This window comes from Melospiza melodia, chromosome 18, assembly GCF_035770615.1.
Source record: "Melospiza melodia melodia isolate bMelMel2 chromosome 18, bMelMel2.pri, whole genome shotgun sequence".
In the NCBI taxonomy this organism is placed as follows: Eukaryota; Metazoa; Chordata; class Aves; order Passeriformes; family Passerellidae; genus Melospiza; species Melospiza melodia.
The window spans coordinates 15283980-15308065 of NC_086211.1; the positions used below are offsets into that span (position 1 = coordinate 15283980).

Genomic DNA, 24086 nt, shown 5'->3' on the forward strand with positions numbered 1-24086 from the left:
GTGAGTCCAGAGGAGGCCCCTGAGTTGGTCACTTGGAGATGGAGCCCTCTGCTCTGGAGCCAGGCTGGGAGAGCTGGAGGTGCTCACCTGGAGAGGAGAAGCTCCAGGGACACCTCAGAGCCCCTGCCAGGGCCTGAAGGGGCTCCAGGAGAGCTGCAGAGGGACTGGGGACAAGGGATGGAGGGACAGGACACAGGGAATGGCTCCCAGTGCCAGAGGGCAGGGATGGATGGGATATTGGGAATGAGGAATTGTTCCCTGTGAGGGTGGGCAGGCCCTGGCACAGGGTGCCCAGAGCAGCTGTGGCTGCCCCTGGATCCCTGGCAGTGCCCAAGGCCAGGCTGGGCAGGGCTTGGAGTGACCTGGAACAGTGGGAGGTGTCCCTGCCATGGCAGGGGGTGGGATGGGATGATCTTGAAGGTCCCTTCCAGCTCAAACTATTCTGTGATTCCATGAATAGTTCCAGCTGGAGAGAAAGCATTGCAGGAGCTGTAGCAGGGCCTGCAGACATCATCCAGAGGTCAGAACCAGGCTCTTCACAGCAGCACATGGTGGGAGAACAGGAAACAACAAACAGGATGAAACAGGAAGTTTCAGGCTGGGTATAAAGAGAAGCATTTCTGTCCAAGGACAGTCAGACTGACAGACAGCTGTCCAGAGAGGTTGTGAAGTCTCCATCCTTGGAGGTTTTCAAGACCAGACTGTCTAAAACCTGCTGCAATCCCTTTAAGAGACTCAGCTTGAAGCAGGAGTTTGAGCTGGAGACCACCCTGAGGTTTCTTGTGCCCTGTTTACTCTGGGATCCTCCCTGGCTGCTCCTGTGGAAGTGGGGTGCTGCTCCTGCACACACATGGAGAGCCTCTGCATTTTGGGGGTGTTTGTGCCATTGCAGTGGGACCTGGCACTGCCTGACATAGATACTTGGATCCAGGGCTCCAGAAAGAGTGGCTGAGTTTGGGGGGGTCTCTTTGCTGTCTCTGCCCTTGCTCAGCACACCTGGGAGAAAAGGGCAAAGAGACAGGTCCCTTCTGGTGCTTTATTTTTGTCCATGTCTCTCCAACACAGAATATCCTGAGCTGGAAGGGTCCTGGAAGGCTGGGGTGAAGGTCACTGGTATTAAAGCCTGGTTTATTTTCTTGTTTCACTTTGGAGGCAGGATTTGGAAGCACTTATGCAACCTGCCCTGTTTGGATGATGCCAGCACAGAACTGGCGACACTTTCCCTTATAACCTCAGGGGTTCAGAAGTGTGAATCAGAGGCTGTTTGTCTCCACTGATGCTCCATAGAAACTTGTACCAAGTGGAAAGTCCCAGCTCCTGGTGTTTCTGTGTTGCTCTGCCAGTAGATCTGCTGCAACCTTCCAGGTCCAGCCTCCCAGCCCCTGCCTGGCTCTGCAAGAGTGAGTCAGCTCAGCCAACAGCATCTCCTCGCCCGGGCTTCATGATCCCAAGCCACGTGTGCTCCTAACAGAGCACTGCCAGAGGGATTCTGAGTGGCTCCTGACCTCCTGCACCCCTTCCTGGTGGGCACAGGTGCCTTCTGCTCCTGCTGGCTCTGGACATGTGGTAGGTCTGTGTGGGAGAAGGCTCAGCAGTCCTCTCTTAGGTCAGGGTCCGCAGTGCTACTGAAAGAAAATGAAATGGGAAATATGAAATAGAAAGCATGGGGTTGAGGGGAAGGGATTCACAGCTCGCAGACATTGAGGCAGGATTTGTTTAGGGGTTTTTGGTAATTTTTCTTTTCTTTTCTTCACAAAATTCGAGTGCTTTTTCTTGTATTTGTCAGGGAGGATTTTGCTGGGATGCATTGTGTGTCAGAGAGCTCGGGGTTTGTGTTGCTGACGAGAACAATTGATTTTTATTTATTTGTTTATTTACTGCGGGAGAGAAACCAAGCCATAAGTTTTAAGACTTGAGCTGCTCTGGAGGAATTTTATTTAGAGAAACAGCTTGATTGTGCTGCTGTGTGTGATTGACACAATCTCCTCTAATCCTGTTGCCAGTGTGGGCTCTGCAGCAGAGCCCTGGGATCTCTCACTCCGGTGCCCAGGTCACCTCAAGGTGTTCTCTGCCAGTCCAGGGTGCTTCTGCCCAGGGCTGGGTGCCATCTCCTGCCCTGGAGCTCAGCTGCACATCCCACAGCCCTGGCACACCACCAGCTCCCTGCCAGCAGGAACGATGCAAACTGCAGGTTTTTGGGTTCTTCCCCATTTCCCACCCTGCCTTGTTCCTTGTTTTGCATTGCTTCAGAGATGACTTGGGTCCCATAGGGTGCCCAAAGGTGGTGGCCATCCCTGGGCAGTTTGGTGGCTGTGTAGGAGCCAGGGCTCTGCAGCAGCTGGACACACAGGGCTCAGCAAACTCATCACTCAGCAGAGCCTGGGGCAGGGATATCACTGTCCTGAAGTGGTTTTGGAAGGTGACCAGCTGGAACCTTTTAATCCCTGGAGCAGAGAGGTTCCCTGGGACCTGATCAGTGTGCTGAAAGCTGCCTGCTTGCTAGAGTACTTTCTATATTATTTTTTAAGCATGATAATTACACTGCTGTGATTGCCAAGGTAGGGGCACGCCTGCCAATACGGTGGTGCCTCCTGCCAGCTGATGTCTCCTGCCTTGCTTGGGGAGAGCTGCTGTGGTGGGAAGCACAGCCATGTGGATCCATGCTGCTGGAGGTGTGGGGTTGTAGCCTGTGACCCTGTCCCTGCACTCCAAGGTGCCCTTTTTGTGTGCACCCCAAAAGAGCCTCCAGCAGCTCCGTGCTGCCCGGTGCAGAGCCCTGTGTCACCTGTGAAGTGTCCCCCAGGAAAGCCCTCCCGTGGGTGGGTGCTGCCAGATCCCTGGTTTCAGAGGAGCTCCTCTCCCCCAGGAAGGTGGCAGGCAATGTTTATCTCAGTTGTGTTTGCTGGGGCCTGGAGAGTGACTGTGTTAACACACAGCAGATGGGCCTGGTGAATAGGTGCTGGAGATAACCCTGTTTCCTCATGCAGCCTTGTTGCCTGCTGGGAAAGGAGCCAGCCAGGCTGTTTAAGGAGAAGTGTGGAGCTTGGACAGGCTGAGGATGGATTTCTCCTTCAGCTGGTTCAGTTTTGGGGGGAGGTTGTTGCTGTGGGACAGAGGCTGCTGCCACAATCCACCACGTCCTGGTACAGGTTGGACTGTGTAAAGGCAGGATCCAGCCTGGTGCCCACTGGGATCTTTGGACCCTGAATTTAATTCTATTTCAGGCAGAGACTGGAATTGTCCATCAGTCCTAGGCAGGGTTGGTGTCCTGCCAGTTGCCAAGGCTGGGGGGGATTGGTGGCTGGGAACCCAGAACTGTGGGGCACAGCTGAGGGTGTCCCGTGTCCTCTGCCATGCTGTGTGCCTCCCACTCACTGTCAGGGAAAACCGTGTGGCTGCTGGGCACCACGATGTGCAACAGAAGGCAGGGGAGTCTCCTGCCAAAGCCTGTCACACTGGTGGCCCTGCCACTGCAGGACCTTTGGGGGAAGAGCTGATGGCCCTTCTGGAAGGCTTTTTGGTTTTCCCAAGGAAGTCAAGTGGGTGGAAATCCCAGCAGCAGCTGCAGAGTGTTAGGGGCCCACTCCTGTTGCAAGGGGTGAGAAGATGGGACCAGGAGGGGGACAGTGTGACCAGAGAATGTCACAGCTCCCCAGGGCCATTCCAGGACACTTCAGTGCCCTGGCTTCCACCTCCCTCCCAGTGCCTGGAGCCTGGATCTCCTGCCCAGCCAAGTGAAATGGTGCTGCCTTCCCTGAGCCTGCAGCTTGTTGCTCATGCCACATCAAGCAGGTCTGGGGATGTGCCTCATCCCAGTGTCCCCTTGTGTGGTACTTCTGTCTTGTAGGTCATCCTAGGTTTTCTCCTCTCTGTGGGAAGGAACAGGGTGATTCCTTCCACAATCCCATGGTGGCATTGCTAGAAGCCTTCCCTTGCTGGGTAGGACCATGGGTGTGTGAGGGGTGGACAGGAGGAACATTGGTGGCTGTTTGTCCCAGTCCACAGACAGCGCTGCAGCATCTGCATTTCAGGGCAGATTTTTTGGAGCCAGTGTTCTCCTGCACTGTGTGCACAGCATGGAGGAGGCTGGAGGTGGATGGCATAGGTTGCTGACAGCCTTCCCTTGCCTTTTGCTGATGCTTGTGGTTTGATGAACCTCACCAGAAAGACAAATGGATGTAACAGGATCACAGTGCCCTTCATGGCCCCATTGGCTGCTCCTTCCCCTCCTCTGCTTGAGGAATGATCTCCCTTTCAGATGTTGTGGACATGGTGCTGCCACAGGGGAGAGGGATGTACAGTGGCTCCCAGCTGTAGGACTTGAGGCAGAAAAATCAATGTTTATATTTCTCTTAGCTGGGAATAACTCCAGTAAATAAACACCTTGCAGAGTTCAAACGATGCAGGCACCACATATGAACCAGAATGAATTTTCAAGCTCTCTCTTGCAATAAAATGGATTTCTTGATTTCAGGCTTTATTTAGAGAAGTGTTTGATTTAAGAAGGGAGCTGAAGGTTATATCTGATCTCTGTGAGGTGGAGCTGCTCTTCCAGTTGCTGTGGAGCGTGGTGTGGAAATGGGGTTGGATTGCTGCTGCTGCTGGAGTGTTCCCAGGAGAGTTTCTCATGTACCAGCCAAAGGCAGGGTCACTTCCCTCCTCCCAGGGGGGTTCTGGCTGCATCCTCTGCCCCTCCAGACCTTGCTGCTGCATTGCAGTCTGCTCAGAGCCTTGGGAAGCTGTGTGTGCAGGTGCTGCTGCTTGGGATTCTGGAGGCCAGCCAGGACCCAGTTCCTTCCACAGGCTGCACTGGCGTCTGGAGCTGTCTGTGCCTGCCCTGTGTGGGATTAAACACCCTCCTCCCCTTTGTTCCTGCCACTGTGCTGCTTGAACTTGGTTCTTGTAGGGATGCTGGAGAGGGAGCCAGTGGTGAGCCCGCTGAGGTGCAGCTCCCATGACTTGGGCTGCTCTTGGTTTCTGGAGGTCTGACTTTGCTCTTCCTGGGAAGAGCTGAGGGCATGGGATGGGCTTGGAGGCTTTTTCTGCACAATGGGCCCTGTCTGTGGTCTCAGGCAAGCAGAGCAGGGTGGAAGGGCTTGGAAGGGGCCTGCTCTGCTGGAGAGAGGCACAGCTGACCTGGAGCTGGGGTTCAAGATTGGATTGATGACTTGGCCACCTTATCTGGGAGCAGGAGTGCGTGGAGGGGGGGCTCCAGATTCCCAGTGCATGCTCAAATGAGGGAGGGCTGGTTTGTCCTTGTGTGAAGGAGGAGGAAGCAGAAAACTCTGCTTGAGTCCCACCTTTGCTCCAAGCTGCAGGAAATGACCCCGAGCAGGGGACAAAGGGCACCATGCAGGGCTGGTCTCAGTGTGAGTGCCCACATGGCAGCCTGAAAGCACCAGGAGGGCTGCACTGGGGGAATGCTGCTCCCTGCAACCCGGGGATCATCAGGGTCCATGGAGCTGCTGCTGCTGCACTTCTGGAATACTGAGTCTGCCTAGAAAACGAAATTGTGAGTTCCTGCCCCAGGACGAGGTGGTTCTGTCGTGTGTTGGACCCGTTCTCCCATCAGGGTTTCAGGCATTCCCAGGCAACGTTGGAGGTTGAAACCAAGAGCTGGTATAGCCAGAAGGGCATTATGGCCTCTCTACCTACTTCACAGATAAGTGGGGAAGCAGCTGGAGCTGGGACATGGTGCTCCTCTTTGCTGAGCTTGGAAGCTGCTGGTAAGCTGTCCTGGCACTGGTGCACCAAGGAGCTGCTGCTCCCAGGCTGACTGGGCCAGGCTTCCAGCCCCAAAACCTACAGCCAGGTAGAAGCACCTCTGCACACCAAAGCCTGCCTTCCTTGGCTTGGTGGTGTCTGGTGTGGGATAACACAGTTATCCCAGTGGGGAGCTGAAAGGAGAGGAGGGAGACAGGAACAGAAAGTGAGATGGAGGTGGGGTGGAGCAGAGAAAGAGAAAAGAGTTGATGTTGGAACAGCAAGAAGGCAGAGCAGGGTGTCACCTCCTCCCAAGAGTTCCAAGAGTTCCACAATGTGTCTGTGCCCTGCAGACACAAAAAGTGCCAGGGTTGGGCACAGAGATGGTGTTTGCTTACAGGGCACAACCTCACTGTGGGAATGGGGTCAGTGGGCGCTGAGCTGCTTCTATTGCCCTTCCTGGAGCATTTTGGATGGAAGCCAATGCATTGCCATACAGCTGGAGAATTTGTCAGTGCCTAAGGATCAAGCACCAATAGAGCAGTGACTAGATTGATGGCTGTTCTCTTCCTGGAAGCAAGGTTCTGACCATGCCAGCCCAGGAAACACGTGGTACCTCTGCCTATTGGGTGGCCTTGGCCTCAGCCTCACGCTGTGTCTTCTTTGTTGCAGCCACTCCCACTCTCCTGGCTCCATGGCTGCCGTCCGCGAGTGGTCCTGCACGCGCTGCACCTTCCTGAACCCCGTGGGCCAGCGGCAGTGCTCCATCTGCGAGGCCCCCCGCCAGAAGCCCGACCTCAACCACATCCTGCGCCTCAGCGTGGAGGAGCAGAAGTGGGCCTGTGCCCGCTGCACCTTCAGGAACTTTCTGGGCAAGGAGACCTGTGAGGTGTGTGGCTTCACCCCGGAGCCGGGACCCGGTGGCTCCCCCTTGCCCGTCATCAATGGCATCTTGCCCAAGCCTGCCGTGCTGATGGAGCCCAAGGGCACGTCCAAGGAGGAGGCTGCCAAGGCAGAAAGCAGCAGTGAGGACTCAGAGGGGAAGAGCCCCGATGAAGCAGAGCTGGAGAGCGGCTGGGCCTGCCAGCGCTGCACCCTGCACAACACGCCCGTGGCCAACTCCTGCTCCGCCTGCGGTGGCCCACGCAAGCTCTCCCTGCCCAAAATCCCACCAGAGGCGCTGGTCGTCCCTGAAGTCATCACCCCGGCCGGGTTCCACATGGCCCCCTCCACCCCGCAGCCTTCGGTCTCCTCAGAGATCTCTGATGGTGATGCCGTGGCCACCCCGGGCCCCGTGGCTATGGAACAAGAGGTGCAGAAGATCCCAGCCTTCAGCCCCTTCTCCCCGGGGCTCCAGAACAACCCCGTGCCCCGAAGCCGGCGGGAGGTGCCCCCACAGCTGCAGATGCCGGGCCCCGAGGGCTCCCAGCCCGCGGCCACGGGCGCCGTGGGGCAGAAGGGCTCTCCCCAAGGTCAGGCCAGGGCCGCCCCTGCCGCACGCTTCCCGGACCTGCTGTCCAACAAACGGCTGAGCGTGCTGGAGGAGGAGATGGAGGTCACTCCGTCCCACTGGAAGTGCAGCTCCTGCTCCCTGCTCAACTCCGCCGGCGCCAGCAAGTGCGAGGTTTGCAGCACCCAAAAAGGCAGCGACACCATCAACCTGGTGGGGGACTCTGTGAGGTTCACCCCGTGCAGCCCCTCCAGCCCCGACTTCACCACCTGGTCGTGCTCCAAGTGCACCCTCAAGAACCCCACGCAGGCCCAGAAGTGCAAGGTGTGCGGCTCTTCCAAGCTGCACGGCTTCCAGGAGCACGGCGGGGAGCCGGGGCCGCGCTGCCCCGACTGCGGCGCCTGCGACAGGGACAGGGACAGGGACAGGCCCGGCTGCTCGTGCGGCGCCAAGGCGCCCTCGGCGCGCAAGGTGGCGCGGCTGTTCCCGGCCCCGGCGGCCGCGGCGCAGGACAGGCCGGGCCAGTGGGCCTGCCCCGCCTGCACCCTGCTCAACGAGGGCAAGGCCAAGCACTGCGGCGCCTGCCACACCCCCCAGCAGTACGTGGCGCAGCACAAGGGCCTCAAGCCCCTCAAGAGGAGGGAGAGCATGCACGTGGAGAAGAGGAGGCAAACGGATGAGGGCGAGGCCAAAGCCCTGTGGGAAAACATCGTGACCTTCTGCCGGGAGGTGAGTGCAGTGCTTGCTTGGTCCTGCCTCTCCCACAGCTGTGGGGCAGCGTCTTCCCTGCATTGGGCTCCAGGGATCTTCCCTTGCAGCAGCTGCATGCTGGTTGTTGGCACTGAAATGTCGTATTTTGGTGCAGAGTGATCTCCAGGGTGAAAACAGCCCATACAGCCCACTCCTGGTGCAAGGATGAAGAAGTCTAAAACCTTGCGCTAAGCCTGTTAGCTCTGAAAGCCAGTGGTATTTTAAATCAGTGAGAGAGAACTTCTGGGATGAAGGGACATCCTTAGGTGGTCATTCCATCTCTTTCCAGTGTCTAGTGGTGGGAAAGGCAGAGAGTGTGCCCAGGTTTGCTGGTGGCACACTGTGCATGGATGCAGGAAACCTGGGATGCAGCAAGCAGAGGCTCGGGATGAGAGGGCAGGCAGAGGAACTACTGCCACCGCCAGCAGCTGCAGGTGTTTCAGAACCATGGGCCAGGCCTTGGTGTTGTTGGTTTGGGTGTTGCAAATGCAGAGGTGCAGCACAAATGGCTCCCCCTTTCTGGGCAGGCAGCTGAGCTGCAGCTCTAGCCTGGCTCTAGTTGAAGGTCTCAGGAGGACGTGCCAGCACACACCTTCCCACTGTGAGCTATCTGGTCCAGTCAGTTGGGTTTCAGCCTCAAACACCATTCTGTTGGCCTCATTTTTTTTCCCTGTGTGGCATTAAAAGCTCCTGTGAATGCTGCTTTCTCTGGCCTCCTTCTGGGGGAAGCCTCCAGCTCTTCTGGACCAGATGGAGAGGGAGTTGCAGTCCCATTTTGACGTACAAACAAGGCTTCTCCTGCCTGGTCTGAGGATCGTGTCCATTCCTGTGCCTCCACTGCACAGTCCAGGGAACAGAGATGTTTGGCTCAGGAGGGAAGCTCTGAGAATGATCTTGTTTGGGCTTGTGGTTTTTTTAAATTGCTCTGTGTCCTTCCTAACAGGCGTGGGTGTCTTTATAGCAGAGACCCAGATTCTGCTTATCCCCATCTTTTAAGCAAGTGAATAGCCTCTTTTGTAGGCAGGGAACATCTGTTCCATCAGGAATCAGGCCTGAAGGATGAATCATGATGATGGCCAGGCTGAATTAGCAGCGTGGCACTGCCAGGAAGGGGAGCCTGCCTTGCCCTGTCCCACAGCTGAGCTTGTTGTGCTCCTTAACCCACAGTAATGGGCTGTGAGATCCATCTCCCAAAATTCCCCCTCCAGCCCAGCCCCAGCTGTGCTCTGGCGCTGTTCAGGTGTGAGGTTAGGCCTGGCAGCAGTGGAGGGACAGTGCTGCTCCTGTCCCTGTGCTCCTGGTCAGGCTGGCAGGGGAGGTCCCTGTGAGCTCCCTGCTGCCCAGGCTGCTCAGCCTTGCCTGGAGGAGCCAGGCTGGCCGAGTTCTGCTCCGTCTGTTTGTCCCCCTGCCCCACGTCATGTGGAGCAGCTCCTCTTGCTGCTCCCTGCCAGCATTTCTGCTCGAGCTCCTGCTGTGGGTTTTCCTTCCTCTGCTATTCCAGGGATGCCTTTTCCAACCCTTCTCAGTGTGTGGTGCCTATTTTAGCTTTACCCTTTCTCTTCTGTTGGGGAGCAGTGCGGAGCTGGCCTCTTCCACTGGAATCATGGAATCAGAATGGTTTGGGATGGAAGGGACCTTAAAGCTCATCTCGTTCCAACCCTGCCAACCCACCTCACCTTCCACCACACCAGGTTACTCCAAGTCCTGTCCAGCCTGGCCTTGAACACTTCCACAGATGGTGCAGGCACAACTTCCCTGGGCAGCCTGTGCCAGGGCATCCCCACCTTCACAGGGAAGAATTTTTCTCCAGTACCCAGTCCAAATTTCTTCCCTTTAGGTTTAAAACTTTTCCCTTGTCTCATCAGTGAAAATTTTCACATTCCCTTGTTCATGTGAAAAATTGCTTTCCCTCTTACTAATAAGCCCCCTTTAGGCACTGGAAGGGGTCTGAGGTCTCCATGGAACCTTCTCCAGGTGAGCACCCCCAGCTCTCTCAGCCTGGCTCCAGAGGAGAGGGGATCCTGCCCACAGAGCATCTCCATGGTGTCCCCTGGACCTGTTCTAACAGATCCACGTATTTGTTATGCTGAGTCCTCCAGAGATGGACGAAACTGGGGTCTCACAAGGGCAGAGCAGAGGGGGAGAATCCTCTCCCTCGTGTCCTCATAGCCCTGCACAGCAAGTTCCTGCAGAGCCCAGAGATCCATGTGCAGGGATGGGTCACAGCCAGGTCCCCAGCCAGGCTGGTGGCTGCTCCTCAGCTGCACAGGGCAGATGCTCCCTGAGAGAGCAGGACAGCTATTAGCTGAAAAACACCCTCCTGCAAAAGAGGAGCTGGAGTTGCTGATTGGGGCACCACAAAGGAAGCATTCAGGTAGGATTGCCACAAAAGAGGAGGTCAACTACTAATTGGGTGTGAGTAAAGCTAATTTAAATCAGAGTCAGCTTTTGCTGAAAGAATTTAATTTAATTTAATTAACAATAACAAAGAAACACCTGTTCTCATTTCACCCTGGGTTAGACTGAAAAAGCCACCCTTCTCCACTTGGTGAAGTTCTGTGCCTCCATCTCTGTGGTTAATGCCTATGGGATTACCTACCCTTCCACTATCCTATTTATTTATGATGCAGCAGCTCTTGCAGGAGGGCTGGGACCTGGGATACCCTCACTCTGAAATTGCTTGCCTGGTTGTGGTCTGGCTGAATGCAATTGCAAAAGCTGCCCCTCCCGTCCCCCATGGATGTGCCTGGGGTTGGCACAGGGCTGCCAAGCCCAGCGTGTCCCCTCTGGGGCAGGGACAAGGCTGGTTGAGGTGTGCTTGCATGCCAGGTGGCTCCTCGGAGCCTTGCTATTTGCAGGCTTTGCTGCTTGTGGAGGCAGCCAAGGCCCCCCACAGCCCAGCTTTTAGCACCAGCACAAAGTGTGAGACGGTCCCTGCCCAGGGAGGCTCCTGTGAAACAGAAAAAGGCAGATTGGAGTCACAGCCAGGAGCTTGAAACCAGAGAGGTGAGCCTGAGGCAAGGCTGAATGCTGGACCTGAAGCCCAGGAGGCATCTCTGCGCTGCCAGCAGACACCAGCATAGTCCTGTCACCCTGTAGGGCTGGGAAGGGACTGCCTGGGCCGGGCAGGAGGGCTGGGGGCTCTGCTGTCTCTCATGGGGGCAGGGGGAGGCTCTCCAGACCCCCCAGTCCTGAGTGGCTCCACTGATGCTCTCTTGCCTTTTGCCCTCACAGAACAAAGTCAATTTTGTGGACGACAGTTTCCCCCCCGGGCCCAAGTCGGTGGGGTTCCCGGAGGGGGACAGCGTGCAGCAGCGGGTCAAGCAGTGGCTGCGCCCCCACGAGATCAACTGCAGCATCTTCAAGGAGCGCTCGGTGAAGTGGTCGGTGTTCCGCACGCCGCGGCCCTCGGACATCCTGCAGGGGCTGCTGGGCAACTGCTGGTAGGGGCCAGTGAGCCGACTGACACCCTCCTGCCCCTTCCCTCTTCCCTCCTCTTCCTCCAGCTCCAGCGCTGCCCACTCAGCCCTACTCAAACCCCTTTATGCCCCCAGGCTGTAGCCCATGCTCTGCCTCACCCCCTTCCCAGCTCTGCGTGGTCGGGTGGCTTGTGCTGCCCATGCCCTGTGATCCGTGCCCAGTGCTGCCCATGCCCTGTGATCCGTGCCCAGTGCTGCCCATGCCCCATGCTGCCCGTGCCCGTGCTGCCCGTGCCCCTGCTGTCCATGCCCAGTGCTGCCCATGCCCATCCTGCCCATGCCCCGTGCCCTGTGCTGCCCGTGCCCCGTGCCCCATGCTGCCCATGCCCTGTGCCCCATGCTGCCCATGCCCTGTGCCCCGTGCTGCCCATGCTGCCCATGCCCTGTGCCCCCGTGCCCAGTGCTGCCCATGCCCATCCTGCCCATGCCCCGTGCCCTGTGCTGCCCATGCCTGTGCTGCCCATGCCCCATGCCCTGTGCTGCCCATGCCCCATGCCCCATGCCCCGTGCTGCCCATGCCTGGTGCCCCATGCCCCGTGCTGCCTGTGCCCCGTGCTGCCTGTGCCCTGTGCTGCCCATGCCCCGTGCTGCCCATGCCTGGTGCCCCATGCCCCATGCTGCCCATGCCTGTGCTGCCTGTGCCTGTGCTGCCCATACCCATGCCCCATGCTGCCCATGCCCGTTCCCCGTGCTGCCCATGCCCATTCCCCATGCCCATGCTGCCCATGCCCTGTGCTGAGGCCGCCCCGCCTGCCTGGCAGGTTCCTGAGCGCCCTGGTTGTGCTGCCCATGCCCATTCCCCGTGCTGCCCATGCCCGTTCCCCGTGCCTGTGCTGCCCATACCCATGCCCCGTGCTGCCCATGCCCGTTCCCCGTGCCTGTGCTGCCCATGCCCATTCCCCGTGCTGCCCATGCCCGTTCCCCGTGCCTGTGCTGCCCATACCCATGCCCCGTGCTGCCCATGCCCGTTCCCCGTGCCTGTGCTGCCCATACCCATGCCCCATGCTGCCCATGCCCGTTCCCCGTGCCCGTGCTGCCCATGCCCCATGCCCCACGCTGAGGCCACCCCGCCTGCCTGGCAGGTTCCTGAGCGCCCTGGCTGTGCTGCCCATACCCATGCCCCGTGCTGCCCATGCCTGTTCCCCGTACCCATGCTGCCCATGCCCCATGCCCACGCTGAGGCCGCCCCGCCTGCCCGGCAGGTTCCTGAGCGCCCTGGCCGTGCTGCCCATGCCCCATGCCCATGCTGCCCATGCCCCATGCCCACACTGAGGCTGCCCCGCCTGCCCGGCAGGTTCCTGAGCGCCCTGGCCGTGCTGGCCGAGCGGCCCGAGCTGGTGGAGCGGGTGATGATCACCAGGACGCTGTGCCCCGAGGGCGCCTACCAGGTGCGGCTGTGCAAGGACGGCACGTGGACCACGGTGCTGGTGGATGACATGCTGCCCTGCGACGAGTGCGGCTACCTGCTCTTCTCCCAGGTCAGTGCCACGGGGATATGGGCAGTGCCCCAGGGCTCAGGGAGGCTCATTCCAGGCACTCCCAGGACAGGCAGGGAGAAGAGGCTCTGCTGGGCTTCATGTGAGGCCCCTACTTTGTCCTGCATTTAGAGTCATAGAGACACTAAGGTTGGAAAAGGCCCCAAAGATCATCAAGTCCAACCACCGATCAAGTACCCCTTGCTCACTAAAGCATGCCACAAAGTACTACATGGACTTGTTTTTTGAATGTTCCCAGGGATGGTGACTCCACCAGTGCCCTGGACAGCCCATTCCAATGCCTGACCACCTTTCATTAAGGAGTTTTCCCAATATCCAACCTAAACCTCCCCTGACGCAACTTGAGGGTGTTTCCTCTTGTCCTGTCCCTGTTCCCTGGGAGCACAGCCCGACCCCCCGGCTGTCCCCTGCTGTCAGGAGTTGTGCAGAGCCACAAGGTCCCCCCTGAGCCTCCTTTTCCCCAGGCTGAGCTCCTTTCCAGCTCCCTCAGCCCCTCCTGGTGCTCCAGCCCTTTCCCAGCTCCATTCCCTTCTCTGGACACATTCCAGCCCCTCAATGTTATCCCATGTCCCACTGACCTTCTTGCCCACCTGGGCACATGTGACTCATGTTCAGCTGCTGCCAAGCAGCACTCCCAGGTCCTTTCCCAGTGGGTACTTCCCAGCACTCCCAGGTCCTTTCCCAGCAGGTACTTCCCAGCTGCCCCAGGCCTGGAGTTGCTGGGGCATGCTGTGACACAAATGGAAGATCCAGCACTGGTTGCACCCTGTTTGCAGCTCAGGACACTGCTCTTTACTGTGTCCTCAAGACAGCTGAACTCTTTGAAGCCATAATATCCATCTATTTACACCCCTTTTGGCATTTCCCAGGCTGCAGTGAAGAAATTTCATTTACAGTTGCTTTTCCCTTACTCCTTGCACCACAGCCCCTTCACTTGCAGGGAAAGCCACCCTTATCCTTCATATAAAATGAAAACACTTTAACCTGTGTTTTGCACTGCGAGGGAATGAGGGAAAGCTGTTTCTTTCCTCTGAGGGGAGATCTGGCAGCTTGGCTGTGCCAGGGAGGGCCTGTGGAGAAGGAAGGGGATGGCACATGGAGCAGCCTGTTCCAAGCCAGTGCCCAGTTGCTCTGAGCACGCTGGGGTGGCATCTGCTCGGGTCAGTGGAGCTCCCTCAGCCCCTCCAGGACATTGCTCTGCCCTGCCCTGCCTGCCAGGCCCAGGGGCTCTTGCTGGGATCATGTCCATGAAGGAGACTGAGAACGTCTCTATTGAAACTCAGGGGGCAAAATCTGCCAAAGAAAACAAAGCACCACTGTCAGGAGGAGACAGGGACTGGGGCTGCTGACTTGGATCTCATTCTGCAAATCCAGTCCTCTGGGTTTTGACACACAGCTATGTCAGGACAGGAATCAAACTTCAGAGAAGGAGAGAAGAAGGAGTTTGTGCTACATTCTGTCTCTCAGTAGACAGAGGATACAGATGCATTTCTTTATTTCAGCATAAGATTTACCCTGACCCTAAAAGGTTTTTACCTTTTCCTTCCATCTTTCATGAATTTCGAGTCTGCTTTTGGAGCTTTTCTAAGATTTGAGGTTTTCACATGGGCTGGACTTGCCTTGCCTCTGTTTCCAGGAGCATCTGAATCGTGATGAGATTTTTCTGCTGAGTGTTCAGCTGTGGGAGCTGGATGTGGGGGATATAAAAGGAAAATCAGAGTTTTAAAAATAAAAGAAAATCAGGCTCTTATCTGAGCTCCCTGGCTGTGGTTCAGGCAGAAATAAACAACATGGATTTTGTTGAGTGAGGGACCCAAAAACCAGCAAAAAGCACTTTTAAGCTCTCTTTATCCGTCAGAAAGAAATCTTCACTGCCCTCCTTTCCTCTGCCAGCTCTTGGCTGCCACCTGTGAGTCACACAGGCAAAATGTACTAGTGATTTTTCCTGCTGCTCTCCAAGCACCGGATACCAAACCCCATTTGCTGGGAAAAAACTTGCATCTTGTAATTAGGCCTTGTAGTTACTCCATGTGCTGGAGTAGAGGACTTTGCCAGTCCAAGTGTTTGGAGCTTGTCCTTGAAGCAGTGTCTGGGTTGCCTGGGTGGAATCCAGTCAGTTGGGTGGGTGTGCTCTGGGGAACCTCCTCTGCCAAAGGGGTGTTGGTTTGAGTTTGCAGAGGTGTGTGAGTTAAAGGCAGCTGTTCCAGATGTGCTCCACATCACAGAATCCTAAATGTCCTGAGTGGGAAGGGACCCACAAGGATTATCAGTCCAACTCCTGGCCCTGCACAGACAACCCAACAATCCCACCTTGTGCCTGAGAGCGTTGTCCAAATGCTCCTTGAGCTCTGGGAGCCTTGGTGTGCGCTTCCATTATTAAATGGTTCTAAGTTCAGGTTGAAGTGGACAGAAGGGGCTCGGGATGGGCAGCTCTGTCAGCACCCAGGCCTCTTGGGTGTTCATTCCAGGACTTCCCAAGGGGAATTGAACTCAGCAACAAAACACTGAGCAAAGAGTGAACGGGTCCCCCATGGCCAAGGGGACCAGCTCCTGGCATGGCTTTTCTGCTGCTGCCTCTCCAGCCAGGATGGCTGGCAGGGATGACTGGGAGGGCTGTCCCACCCCCTGCCCAGGGCTGACATGTCCCTCCCTGTCTCTGCAGGCCCAGAGGAAGCAGCTGTGGGTGGCCCTCATTGAGAAGGCTCTGGCCAAGCTGCACGGTTCGTACTTCGCGCTGCAGGCCGGGCGCGCCATCGAGGGGCTGGCCACGCTCACCGGGGCGCCCTGCGAGAGCCTCATGCTGCAGGTCAGCTCCACCAACCCCCGCGAGGAGCCCATCGACACCGACCTCATCTGGGCCAAGATGCTCAGCTCCAAGGAGGCTGGGTAAGGTGGGGCAGGAGCAGGGATGCTGCAGAGGGGGTGAGGGGGAACATTCTTGTCTTTAGAGGCTCAGGACAGGGGTCACTGCATCACCTGGGGTGGAGTCCACCACCCGTGCCACTCATCTGGAGCATTGGTGGAGCTCCCACTCAAAGCTCTAGGAAATCATTTCTCCTGTGATTCTCTCATGAAATTAAGAGCCTGGTGACCTTCCACTGCACGTCACTGCTGTCTTGCAGGAGTTAGGAAGTGGCACTGAGCCCTTTGCTTTGAGCTTTTCTGTTTTGTGAATGCTTGACCCTGTCCATGTCTCCCACCTGTATGTGACATCTTTGCTTATGACACCTGGTTAGCACTGGTCTAGAGGGGGCACAGCCAAACCAGACACCTCCTGCTCATCACTAAGGCAAGAGGGCAGCTCCTGCTGAAGGGCTGAAGGCTGGGGTATGGGGTCACATGGATGGATAGCTCCCAGCACATGGTGTCCCCCTAAACCTGACTGCTGCAGACCTCCTGCCCCCAATAGTGTCCTCACCCCTGCTAGCTTGTCTAGCTGATGGACTCCCTGCTTTTCTCCATGGCTTTCTGCCAGCCAGCAGAAGTGGGCAGGACCCTGGGGCCTGGTAGAAATTGGGAGAGGTTTGGGGCAAAGCTCCCCAGTGCAAAGCAGCTCTCCTTGGAGCCTGCGCTCAGCGTGCACGTGGGCAAGGGGAGGGAGCTCTGGGGCAGGGCTGGGCACTGCCTGGGGAGTGTTGCTGATCCCAGGAGTGTTGTTGCAGAGTGGGAGCATCCAGGAGCCTCCTGGGAGGAAGGTGTCCCATGCTTTGAGCAGCAGGGATGAGGTTCCCCAGGCCAAGCCTGGCAGGACCCCGAGGGTTTGGTGTCCCTGTGCAGGTTCCTGATGGGCGCGTCCTGCGGCGGGGGCAACATGAAGGTGGATGATGTGGCCTACGAGAGCATGGGGCTCCGGCCCCGGCACGCCTATTCCATCCTGGACGTGAGGGATGTCCAGGGCTTCAGGTGAGCTCGGGCTGGAGCCTGCCATGCCTCTGCAGCTGCTCCTGCCTGCAGAACCAGCAGGAAACCAGGGGATGGATAGCTGAGGGCATGGTGAACTGGGGATTCTTTGGTGTCACATCCTCAAGGCCATCAAGGATGACACCATCCTGGGGTGTCACATAAATGCTGTTATCATATGAGCTGTCCTTGCCTGTTGCTGGCTCCATGTCCAGGGGTGGAATGTTTGACCTATGTCACAAGATGCAGAGGACTGAGTTGAGCTCTCACTTCAGTGAGATGCTCAGAGCATATTGCTTATTGCTTATCTTTGAATGGAGGGGGGATAGAAATGGGTGCCACCCTGACATCTGGGCTGCTATAGGAAGCTGTATTTTCAGCCGTGTCACTCTCAGCAGACCCTTTGGGCAGGGAAGGGCAGAGGGAGCAGCAGCAGGAGCAGAGCTGCAGGACAGGGACACCTGGGGCCACGATGTGGGTGACACATCAGTTCTGGGATGCTGTGAGAAGGCAGGAGTCACAGGGTGTCCTTTGTGGGGGGCAGGCTGGGTCTCCCCTCCCTCCTGAGTCTCTGACACTTTTCCCCTTCCCCTCCCAGGTTGCTGCGCCTGCGGAACCCCTGGGGCCGCTTCTCCTGGAACGGCAGCTGGTCGGACGAGTGGCCGCACTGGCCGCTCCCCCTGCGCCACGACCTGATGCCCCATGGCAGCAGCGAGGGCGTCTTCTGGATGGAGTACAGCGACTTCATCAAGTATGGCACGGCCAGAGCAGAGCTGTGGGGTGGGCAACGGGGCAGGGATGGAAAATGGGACATGGGGTCATGATGGGGCAAGGATGGAAAATGGGACGTGGGGTCATGATGGGACAGGGATGGAAAACGGGACATGGGGTCATGATGGGGCAAGGATGGAAAATGGGATGTGGGGTCATGATGGGGCAGGGATGGAAAATGGGACATGGGGTCATGATGGGGCAGGGATGGAAAATGGGATGTGGGGTCATGATGGGGCAGGGATGGAAAATGGGACGTGGGGTCATGATGGGGCAGGCGGTACTGGTCATGCCTAGGGAATGTGGGTGTCCTGCAGCGTGCAGTGTGCCCCATCAGGACTGAGCCCAGCTTCCCCACAGGTATTTTGACTCTGTGGATATCTGCAAGCTCCATTCGGACTGGCACGAGGTGCGTGTGCAGGGCATGTTCCCCAACAAGGCCAACGGGCCGGTGACGGTGACGTCGCTGACGGTGCTGGAGCGTGCAGCTCTGGAGTTTGCCCTCTTCCAGGAGGGCAGCAGGTGAGCTGGGCAGGGCAGTGAAACTGAGGGGGCTCAGCTTGGAGAAAAGGAGCTCAGGGGGGACCTTCTGGCTCTGCACAACTCCTGACAGGAGTGTGCAGCCACTTGGGGGTTAGGCTCTCCTTTCAGACAGAACAAGGGGAAACACTCTCAAGTTGGACCAGGGGAGGTTTAGGTTAAATATTGGGGAAATTTCTTCACTGAAAGGGTGGTCAGGCCCTGGCACAGCTGCCCAGGGCAGTGATGGAATCCCCATCCCTGCAAGGATTTAAAAATCTTATGGATGTGGCACTTGGGGACATGGTTTAGTGGTGACCTTGGCAGTGCTGGGTTAATGGTTAGTTAATGGTCTTGATCTTAGAGGACTTTTCCAATATTAATGATTCCACAATTCTGTGGTTCTCTGGGCCCAGAAGAAATCCAGACACATTGGCATCCCTCGGGGTCACAGAGCTCAGGGATGGGCCCCCATCTCTCCATATCTTGGGAACTGCTCATGTTTAGCTGGAACCCAACTCCTGAATGCAGGGCTGGTTCCTGGGGCAGTGGGATAGTTCTTCCCTGGAACTGCTGCCTGTGTCCTGGGTGACGTGTGACCCTTCCTTCCTGGCACAGGAGGTCAGACACGGTGGACAGCCACTTGCTGGACTTGTGCATCATGGTTTTCCGGGCCACCTTCACCAGTGGGAACAAGCTGAGCCTGGGCAGGCTGATGGCCCACAGCAAACGAGCCGTCAAGAAATTCGTCAACTGCGACGTGATGCTGGAGCCGGGCGAGTACGCCGTGGTGTGCTGTGCCTTCAACCACTGGAGCGCTGCCCTGGCCGGCCCTGCTGCCCAGGGTGAGGCCATGGAGGGGCCCTGGGAGAGGGAGAGGTGCCAAAGCCCTCAGTCCTCCTCATGGGGACCTTCTTCAGGGTGGAGGTTGCCTGTTGCATGTTGCACATGCATCAGCCCAGGAGCACCATGCTCATGGGATTGTGGCCTTGGTGACAGTTCCCTCATCCCTGTTCCTCTGGGTGTCTCTGCAGCTTCCAGTCCCACCAGCAGCCGACCAGCCACTGATTATTCCAGCTACATCCTGGCTATCTACAGCTCCCGCCTGGTGATGGTGGAGCAGGTGGACGCACAGCCCACCACGCTGGCAGATGCCATCATCCTGCTGACCGAGAACAAGGGCGAGCGCCACGAGGTGGGTGGGGGGCACAGGGTGGGGGCTGCAGTGGGGAGGGGGTGATGCTGCCAGAGGGAGCCTGGACCTGTGGGGTCCTTGGGCAGGGGCTGGGCAGGGCTGTGCCAGCTCTGGCTGCCACCCCTGGATGCCCACCCCCTTTGCTCCCTGGGGCAGCGTGGGGCACCCCAGCAGATGGGCTGCCCTTGGCTAGAGTGGAGGATGCCAGGGCAGGGGTTTTGATTTTGGGATGGGGGTGCCCAGAGCTTCATCCCCTTCCCTGCTGTGTGCCCCAGGGCCGTGAGGGGATGACCTGCTACTACCTGACCCACGGCTGGGCAGGGCTCATCGTGGTGGTGGAGAACCGACACCCCAAGTCCTACCTGCACGTGCAGTGCGACTGCACCGACAGCTTCAACGTGGTGTCCACGCGCGGCAGCCTCAAGACACAGGACAGCGTCCCCCCCCTGCACAGGTCTGGGGTAGGCAGGGGCGGGTCACAGGGGCTGCCAGGAGGCTGGAGAAAGGCACAGCCAGGGCTGCCAGGAGGCAGGAGAATGGCAGAGCCAGGGCTGCCAGGAGGCTGGAGAAAGGCAGAGCCAGGGCTGGCAGGGAGGCATGGACAGGGTGAGATTGCCAGGACAGGGTGGGATTGCCAGGAAAGAGGTGGGATTCCTAGAGCAGAGGTGGGATTTCCAGGACAGCGGTGGGATTGCCAGGACAGGGCTGGGATTGCCAGGACAGGGTGGGATTGCCAGAACAGAGGTAGGATTGCCAGGACAGGGTGGCATTGCTGGGACAGAGGTGGGATTGCCAGGACAGGATGGCATTGCTGGGACAGAGGTGGGATTGCCAGGACAGAATGGGATTGCCAGGACAGGGTGGCATTGCCGGGACAGAGGTGGGATTGCAGGGGTGGAGGCTGCTGCCCTGAGCCCCTGGCTCTCTCCTCAGGCAGGTGTTGGTGATCCTGTCCCAGCTGGAGGGTAACGCTGGTTTCTCCATCACGCACCGCCTGGCGCACCGCAAAGCCACCCAGGCCTTCCTCAATGACTGGATGCTGACGAAGGGCACCCACAACCCGCTGCTCACGCCCGAGGTCGCTGGGCTGCACGGGCCCCGGCCCCTATGACGAAGAGCCTCCCCCTCCCCTGCCCACCACCCTGTTCCTGTCACCGAGCCTCTGGCCCGGGGTGCCCCCCTGAGCCACCAGCGCTGAGCTGTGGGGCACAGCTGGAGTGGCACCCCCAGCACTTTGCCCCACGCCACGGGGCTGGGGTGAGCTCTCAGGGCCAGCACCAGCCCTGGCACCGCTGCCCTGGCACGGCCACCCTGGCACAGCCACCCTGGCACCGCTGCCCCCAGGCACTTTAGGAGGAGCGGCTGGGGGCACGGGGCCATCTCAGGATCCCACCTGCCCCGTTCCTGCGCTGGGCCCGGTGCCCTCTACCCGCCCTGGGGACTGTGGGACAGGGAGGGGCTGGAGGTTGCTGTCAAGACCCTTCCCAGGCACCATGCTCAGGACTCTGCCCCTTCCCGTGGCACCAGGGCACTGGCGCTGCAAAAAGAAGAATATACCTCTGATGTCTGTCCGTCTGTGTGACCCTCCGTCTGTCCCTGGGCCCTTCCCTCTGTCTTGTTGTCCCCTTTGTCTGCTGTCGGGACCAGCGTGGTGCTGAGGCTGGGCTGGGGGGTGCCAGGGTCACGCTGCCGTGGTGCCACCCCTGCCAGGGACCCCCCACCCATCCTGGGTGCTGGGGCTGGTGGGGAGAGGGCACAGGAAGCTGCTGCTGAGGGGGCTGTGCTGTAATTGGGGTGAAACTCAGAGGTTTCACCACCTCCTGCTCGGCTCCGGGTGGGGAGCAGGGCCCCGGGGTGCTGCAGGCAGGGGCTGTGACCCAGGGCCCCTGTCCCTGTCACACAAGTGTTACTATGCAAAGGCAGCCGTGGGAGCAGTGCCTGGAGAGAAGCCATGGCCCGAGCTGGGCTCAGCCCCTGGCACTGCCCTCTGTGCCCCCCCCGTGCCCCATGGAGGGAGGCTGGGCAGCAGGTACCGACCCAGAGTTACCACGAGTCCATGTGCTGGGGAGGGGGTGGTTCTGGGGGGAAACAGAGAGCCCCCTCCTCCGGAGCCCGAGTGCTGTGGGAGGCAGTGAGCACAAGGCAAAGGCTGCACCTCGGGGTGCTGCTGGCCCTGTGGGTGCTCCGAGGTGGGGGCTGATCCTGGGGGGGAGCTGCACCCCTCGTTTTCAGGGCTTCGTGGCTCTCTGACTTGACATGTGTGTGTGTGTTTCTCTGTGTGTGTGTGTGTGTGTGTGTGTGTGTGTGTGTGTGGTTTGGGGGTTCCCCTGTGTGCTGTCTCCTCCCTGAGCTGTGTGGATTTACAGCTGAGGGGGGCTGATGGGCAATGCTGGACCCTGTTCTGGCAGGGGCCATGCTGGGGGATCCTGCACCCCAAATCCTGCGCCCCAAACCCTGCACCAGCAGCTGGGCTGGGCAGGGGGTGCAGGGTGTGCCCCTCTGTGTCCCCTGGGGATCGGGGGTGGCAGGGGGGGTGGGCTGCCCTGGCACCTCCCAGCCCCACCAGCTGGGGCTGCTGAGCCAAGCTCTGTCTGTATTTCTGTTTGTTGATCTGTTTTCTCTCTCTCCAGCTCCTTCCTCCTTGGGATGATTTGTCCTTCACTTTTTTTTCTCCTCTCTCTTTATGTCTTTCTGAGCTGTGAATATTTTTAACCCTGTAAATACTGTCCAGCTCTTCAAAATCATAGGATATTTTATCAATTGTAAATCAGATCAGTAATCCCTGTATGATATGAATTATCCATGGGTGGTTTTCAAACTCAGGTTCTGATGGACCAAATAAAGTTTTGTTTTTTACTGAAGCTGTTTGGTTTTCTTGTGGAAGAGAACAAAAGGGATGAGTGGGCGGTTTGGGGGTCAAAGCAATGGGTCTTGAAGGCATTTCCGTGGAGCAGTGACAGTCGGTGCTGGGGGGAGAGCTGAGCACCAAAAAAGAGGAATTGGAAGTTTTCCTGCACTTGGGGATGCACGAGCACAGAGAGGGGCGGAAATAAAGCACAACAAAAGCAAAATGCAGAAATCCCATAAAATGAGCGGTGTTCTCTGGCAGGGCCGTGCCGCGGCCGGGAGAGGGCACCCACCATCCGCATGGCCGCTCTCCCGCTCGTGCCTCAGTTTCCCCACCCTTTCCGTTCCGCGCCGGGCGGCTCCATGGCCGTGCCCGCTGCATGCCCGGCTCCGTGCCCGGGCTGGGGATGCCGGAGCTGCTCCCTCCTCGCTGCTCCCCCGCTCCTGATCCCGCTCCGGCCGTGCCCGTGTCCGGCGGCGGGGCCGCCTGGCGCGGGGGGAGCGTTCCGGCTGAGCGCAGGCGGCCCCGGCTGCTCTCGCCCGGGGTGGGCACCCTGAGACCAGTAGGGAGAGACAGAAGGAGAGGATTTCGCTCTTTCTTACAGCAACTTGTAATAGATTTTTCCGGGCGAAACATCTTTGCATTCAGGAGGCCCTGTCACAAGCCATCAGCCTCAGCCAGGGAGAAACAGATGGAGAGTTAATTTTGGCGGGGAGGGCACGGCCACGCTCCCTCCTCTCCCTCAGTCTGTTCAGGAGCAGGAGCCGGGTTGAGGCCTCGCGGCCGCCTCATGGCGATCCCGGGGGCGCCCCGGCCCCGCTCGGTGCTGCTCAGCGCCAGGGACACGCTGGGACATGGCGCGGTGACCCGGCGGTGGCTCTTGTCGTGGGTGGGTGATCGTGTCCTGCCTTCCCACGGCCGCGGCTCCGCGTCCCGGTGAGCCCCGCGATGCCCTGGGACCAAACCCGGCCATGGCAGGAGGACGCCAGAGCAAATCCGGAGTGCCCGGTGCAGCCGGGGACACCCGGGCAGGCTGGGGGTGCAGGGGACACCATCCCTCAGGAAAGCACACGTGTGTGGCACATTGTCCTAATGATTCTGCCTGGACACTTTGGGAGCCCTCAGAACACCCCCAACATCACAGACCAGGCTGAGAGCTGTGGTGTAGCCATGGAAGGGCTGGGGGTGAAATCAAACCCTAATTGTGCCCAATTCCCAAGGGCTGAGGCAGCATTAACTGTTTTATAATTACAAATAATTGTGTGGCAAAAGATAAAATTGTGTTTGACACATCAGCTCTGGAGGAGGGTGTTGCTTCATCAGGAAATTTGTCATCCCTTGGCTCTGTCAGTCTCGAGCCTGACGTGTGGAGGGGGAGATGGGGATGGGCAGAGGGAGCAGCGGGTCAAGGGAAGGATGGATGGAAGAGAAGGATGGACCGCAGGACACTGTGGAGGGGAGATGGAGAAGTGCTGTGGTCCAGAGCCGTGTGAAGAGCAGAGGCACTGGTGTGACAGGTGGGGCAGGGAGCAGGCAGGGCTGTCCCACTGCCCTGGCACGGCTGTGACTCCTCACCCAAGGGGCTGTGGCTGCAAAAATGGCAGCACAAATCACCCCAGGGGTGTCCCTGCACCAGCTCATCTGGTGGGACAGCGTGAGCAGGGCAGGGCCAGGGCCATGTGAGCCCACCCAGGGCAGGGCCAGGGCCATGTGAGCCCACCCCACTGCAGCTGCCATCCCGCGGGTCCCCTCCACCCACAGCCCTGGTGCTGCTCCTCCCAGGGCACACACAAGGATATTCGTGTGAAGGTGATGAAGGTGAAGGGTGGGCAGGCCCTGGCACAGGGTGCCCAGAGCAGCTGTGGCTGCCTCTGGATCCCTGGCAGTGCCCAAGGCCAGGCTGGGCAGGGCTGGGAGCAGCCTGGGACAGTGGGAGGTGTTCCTGCACATGACAGGGTGTGGAATGGGATGGGCT

General features: G+C 58.5%; 1 protein-coding gene across 4 annotated transcripts in view; it reads left to right on the top strand.

Moving 5' to 3' along the window:
* CAPN15 (calpain 15) overlaps nucleotides 1-22124 on the top strand; it is a 59302-nt gene extending 37178 nt beyond the window's left edge. For all 4 annotated transcript variants that reach the window (XM_063171306.1, XM_063171304.1, XM_063171305.1 and 1 more), the window contains 11 exons: nucleotides 6376-7882; nucleotides 11138-11346; nucleotides 12677-12860; nucleotides 15541-15764; nucleotides 16656-16781; nucleotides 17377-17529; nucleotides 17910-18071; nucleotides 18687-18913; nucleotides 19103-19263; nucleotides 19539-19717; nucleotides 20197-22124. In XM_063171306.1, coding sequence (XP_063027376.1) covers nucleotides 6376-7882; nucleotides 11138-11346; nucleotides 12677-12860; nucleotides 15541-15764; nucleotides 16656-16781; nucleotides 17377-17529; nucleotides 17910-18071; nucleotides 18687-18913; nucleotides 19103-19263; nucleotides 19539-19717; nucleotides 20197-20374 — 3310 coding nt within the window. In that variant the 3' untranslated portion in view covers nucleotides 20375-22124. The remainder of the gene's footprint in view (nucleotides 1-6375; nucleotides 7883-11137; nucleotides 11347-12676; nucleotides 12861-15540; nucleotides 15765-16655; nucleotides 16782-17376; nucleotides 17530-17909; nucleotides 18072-18686; nucleotides 18914-19102; nucleotides 19264-19538; nucleotides 19718-20196) is intronic.
* Nucleotides 22125-24086: the final 1962 nt, after the last annotated feature.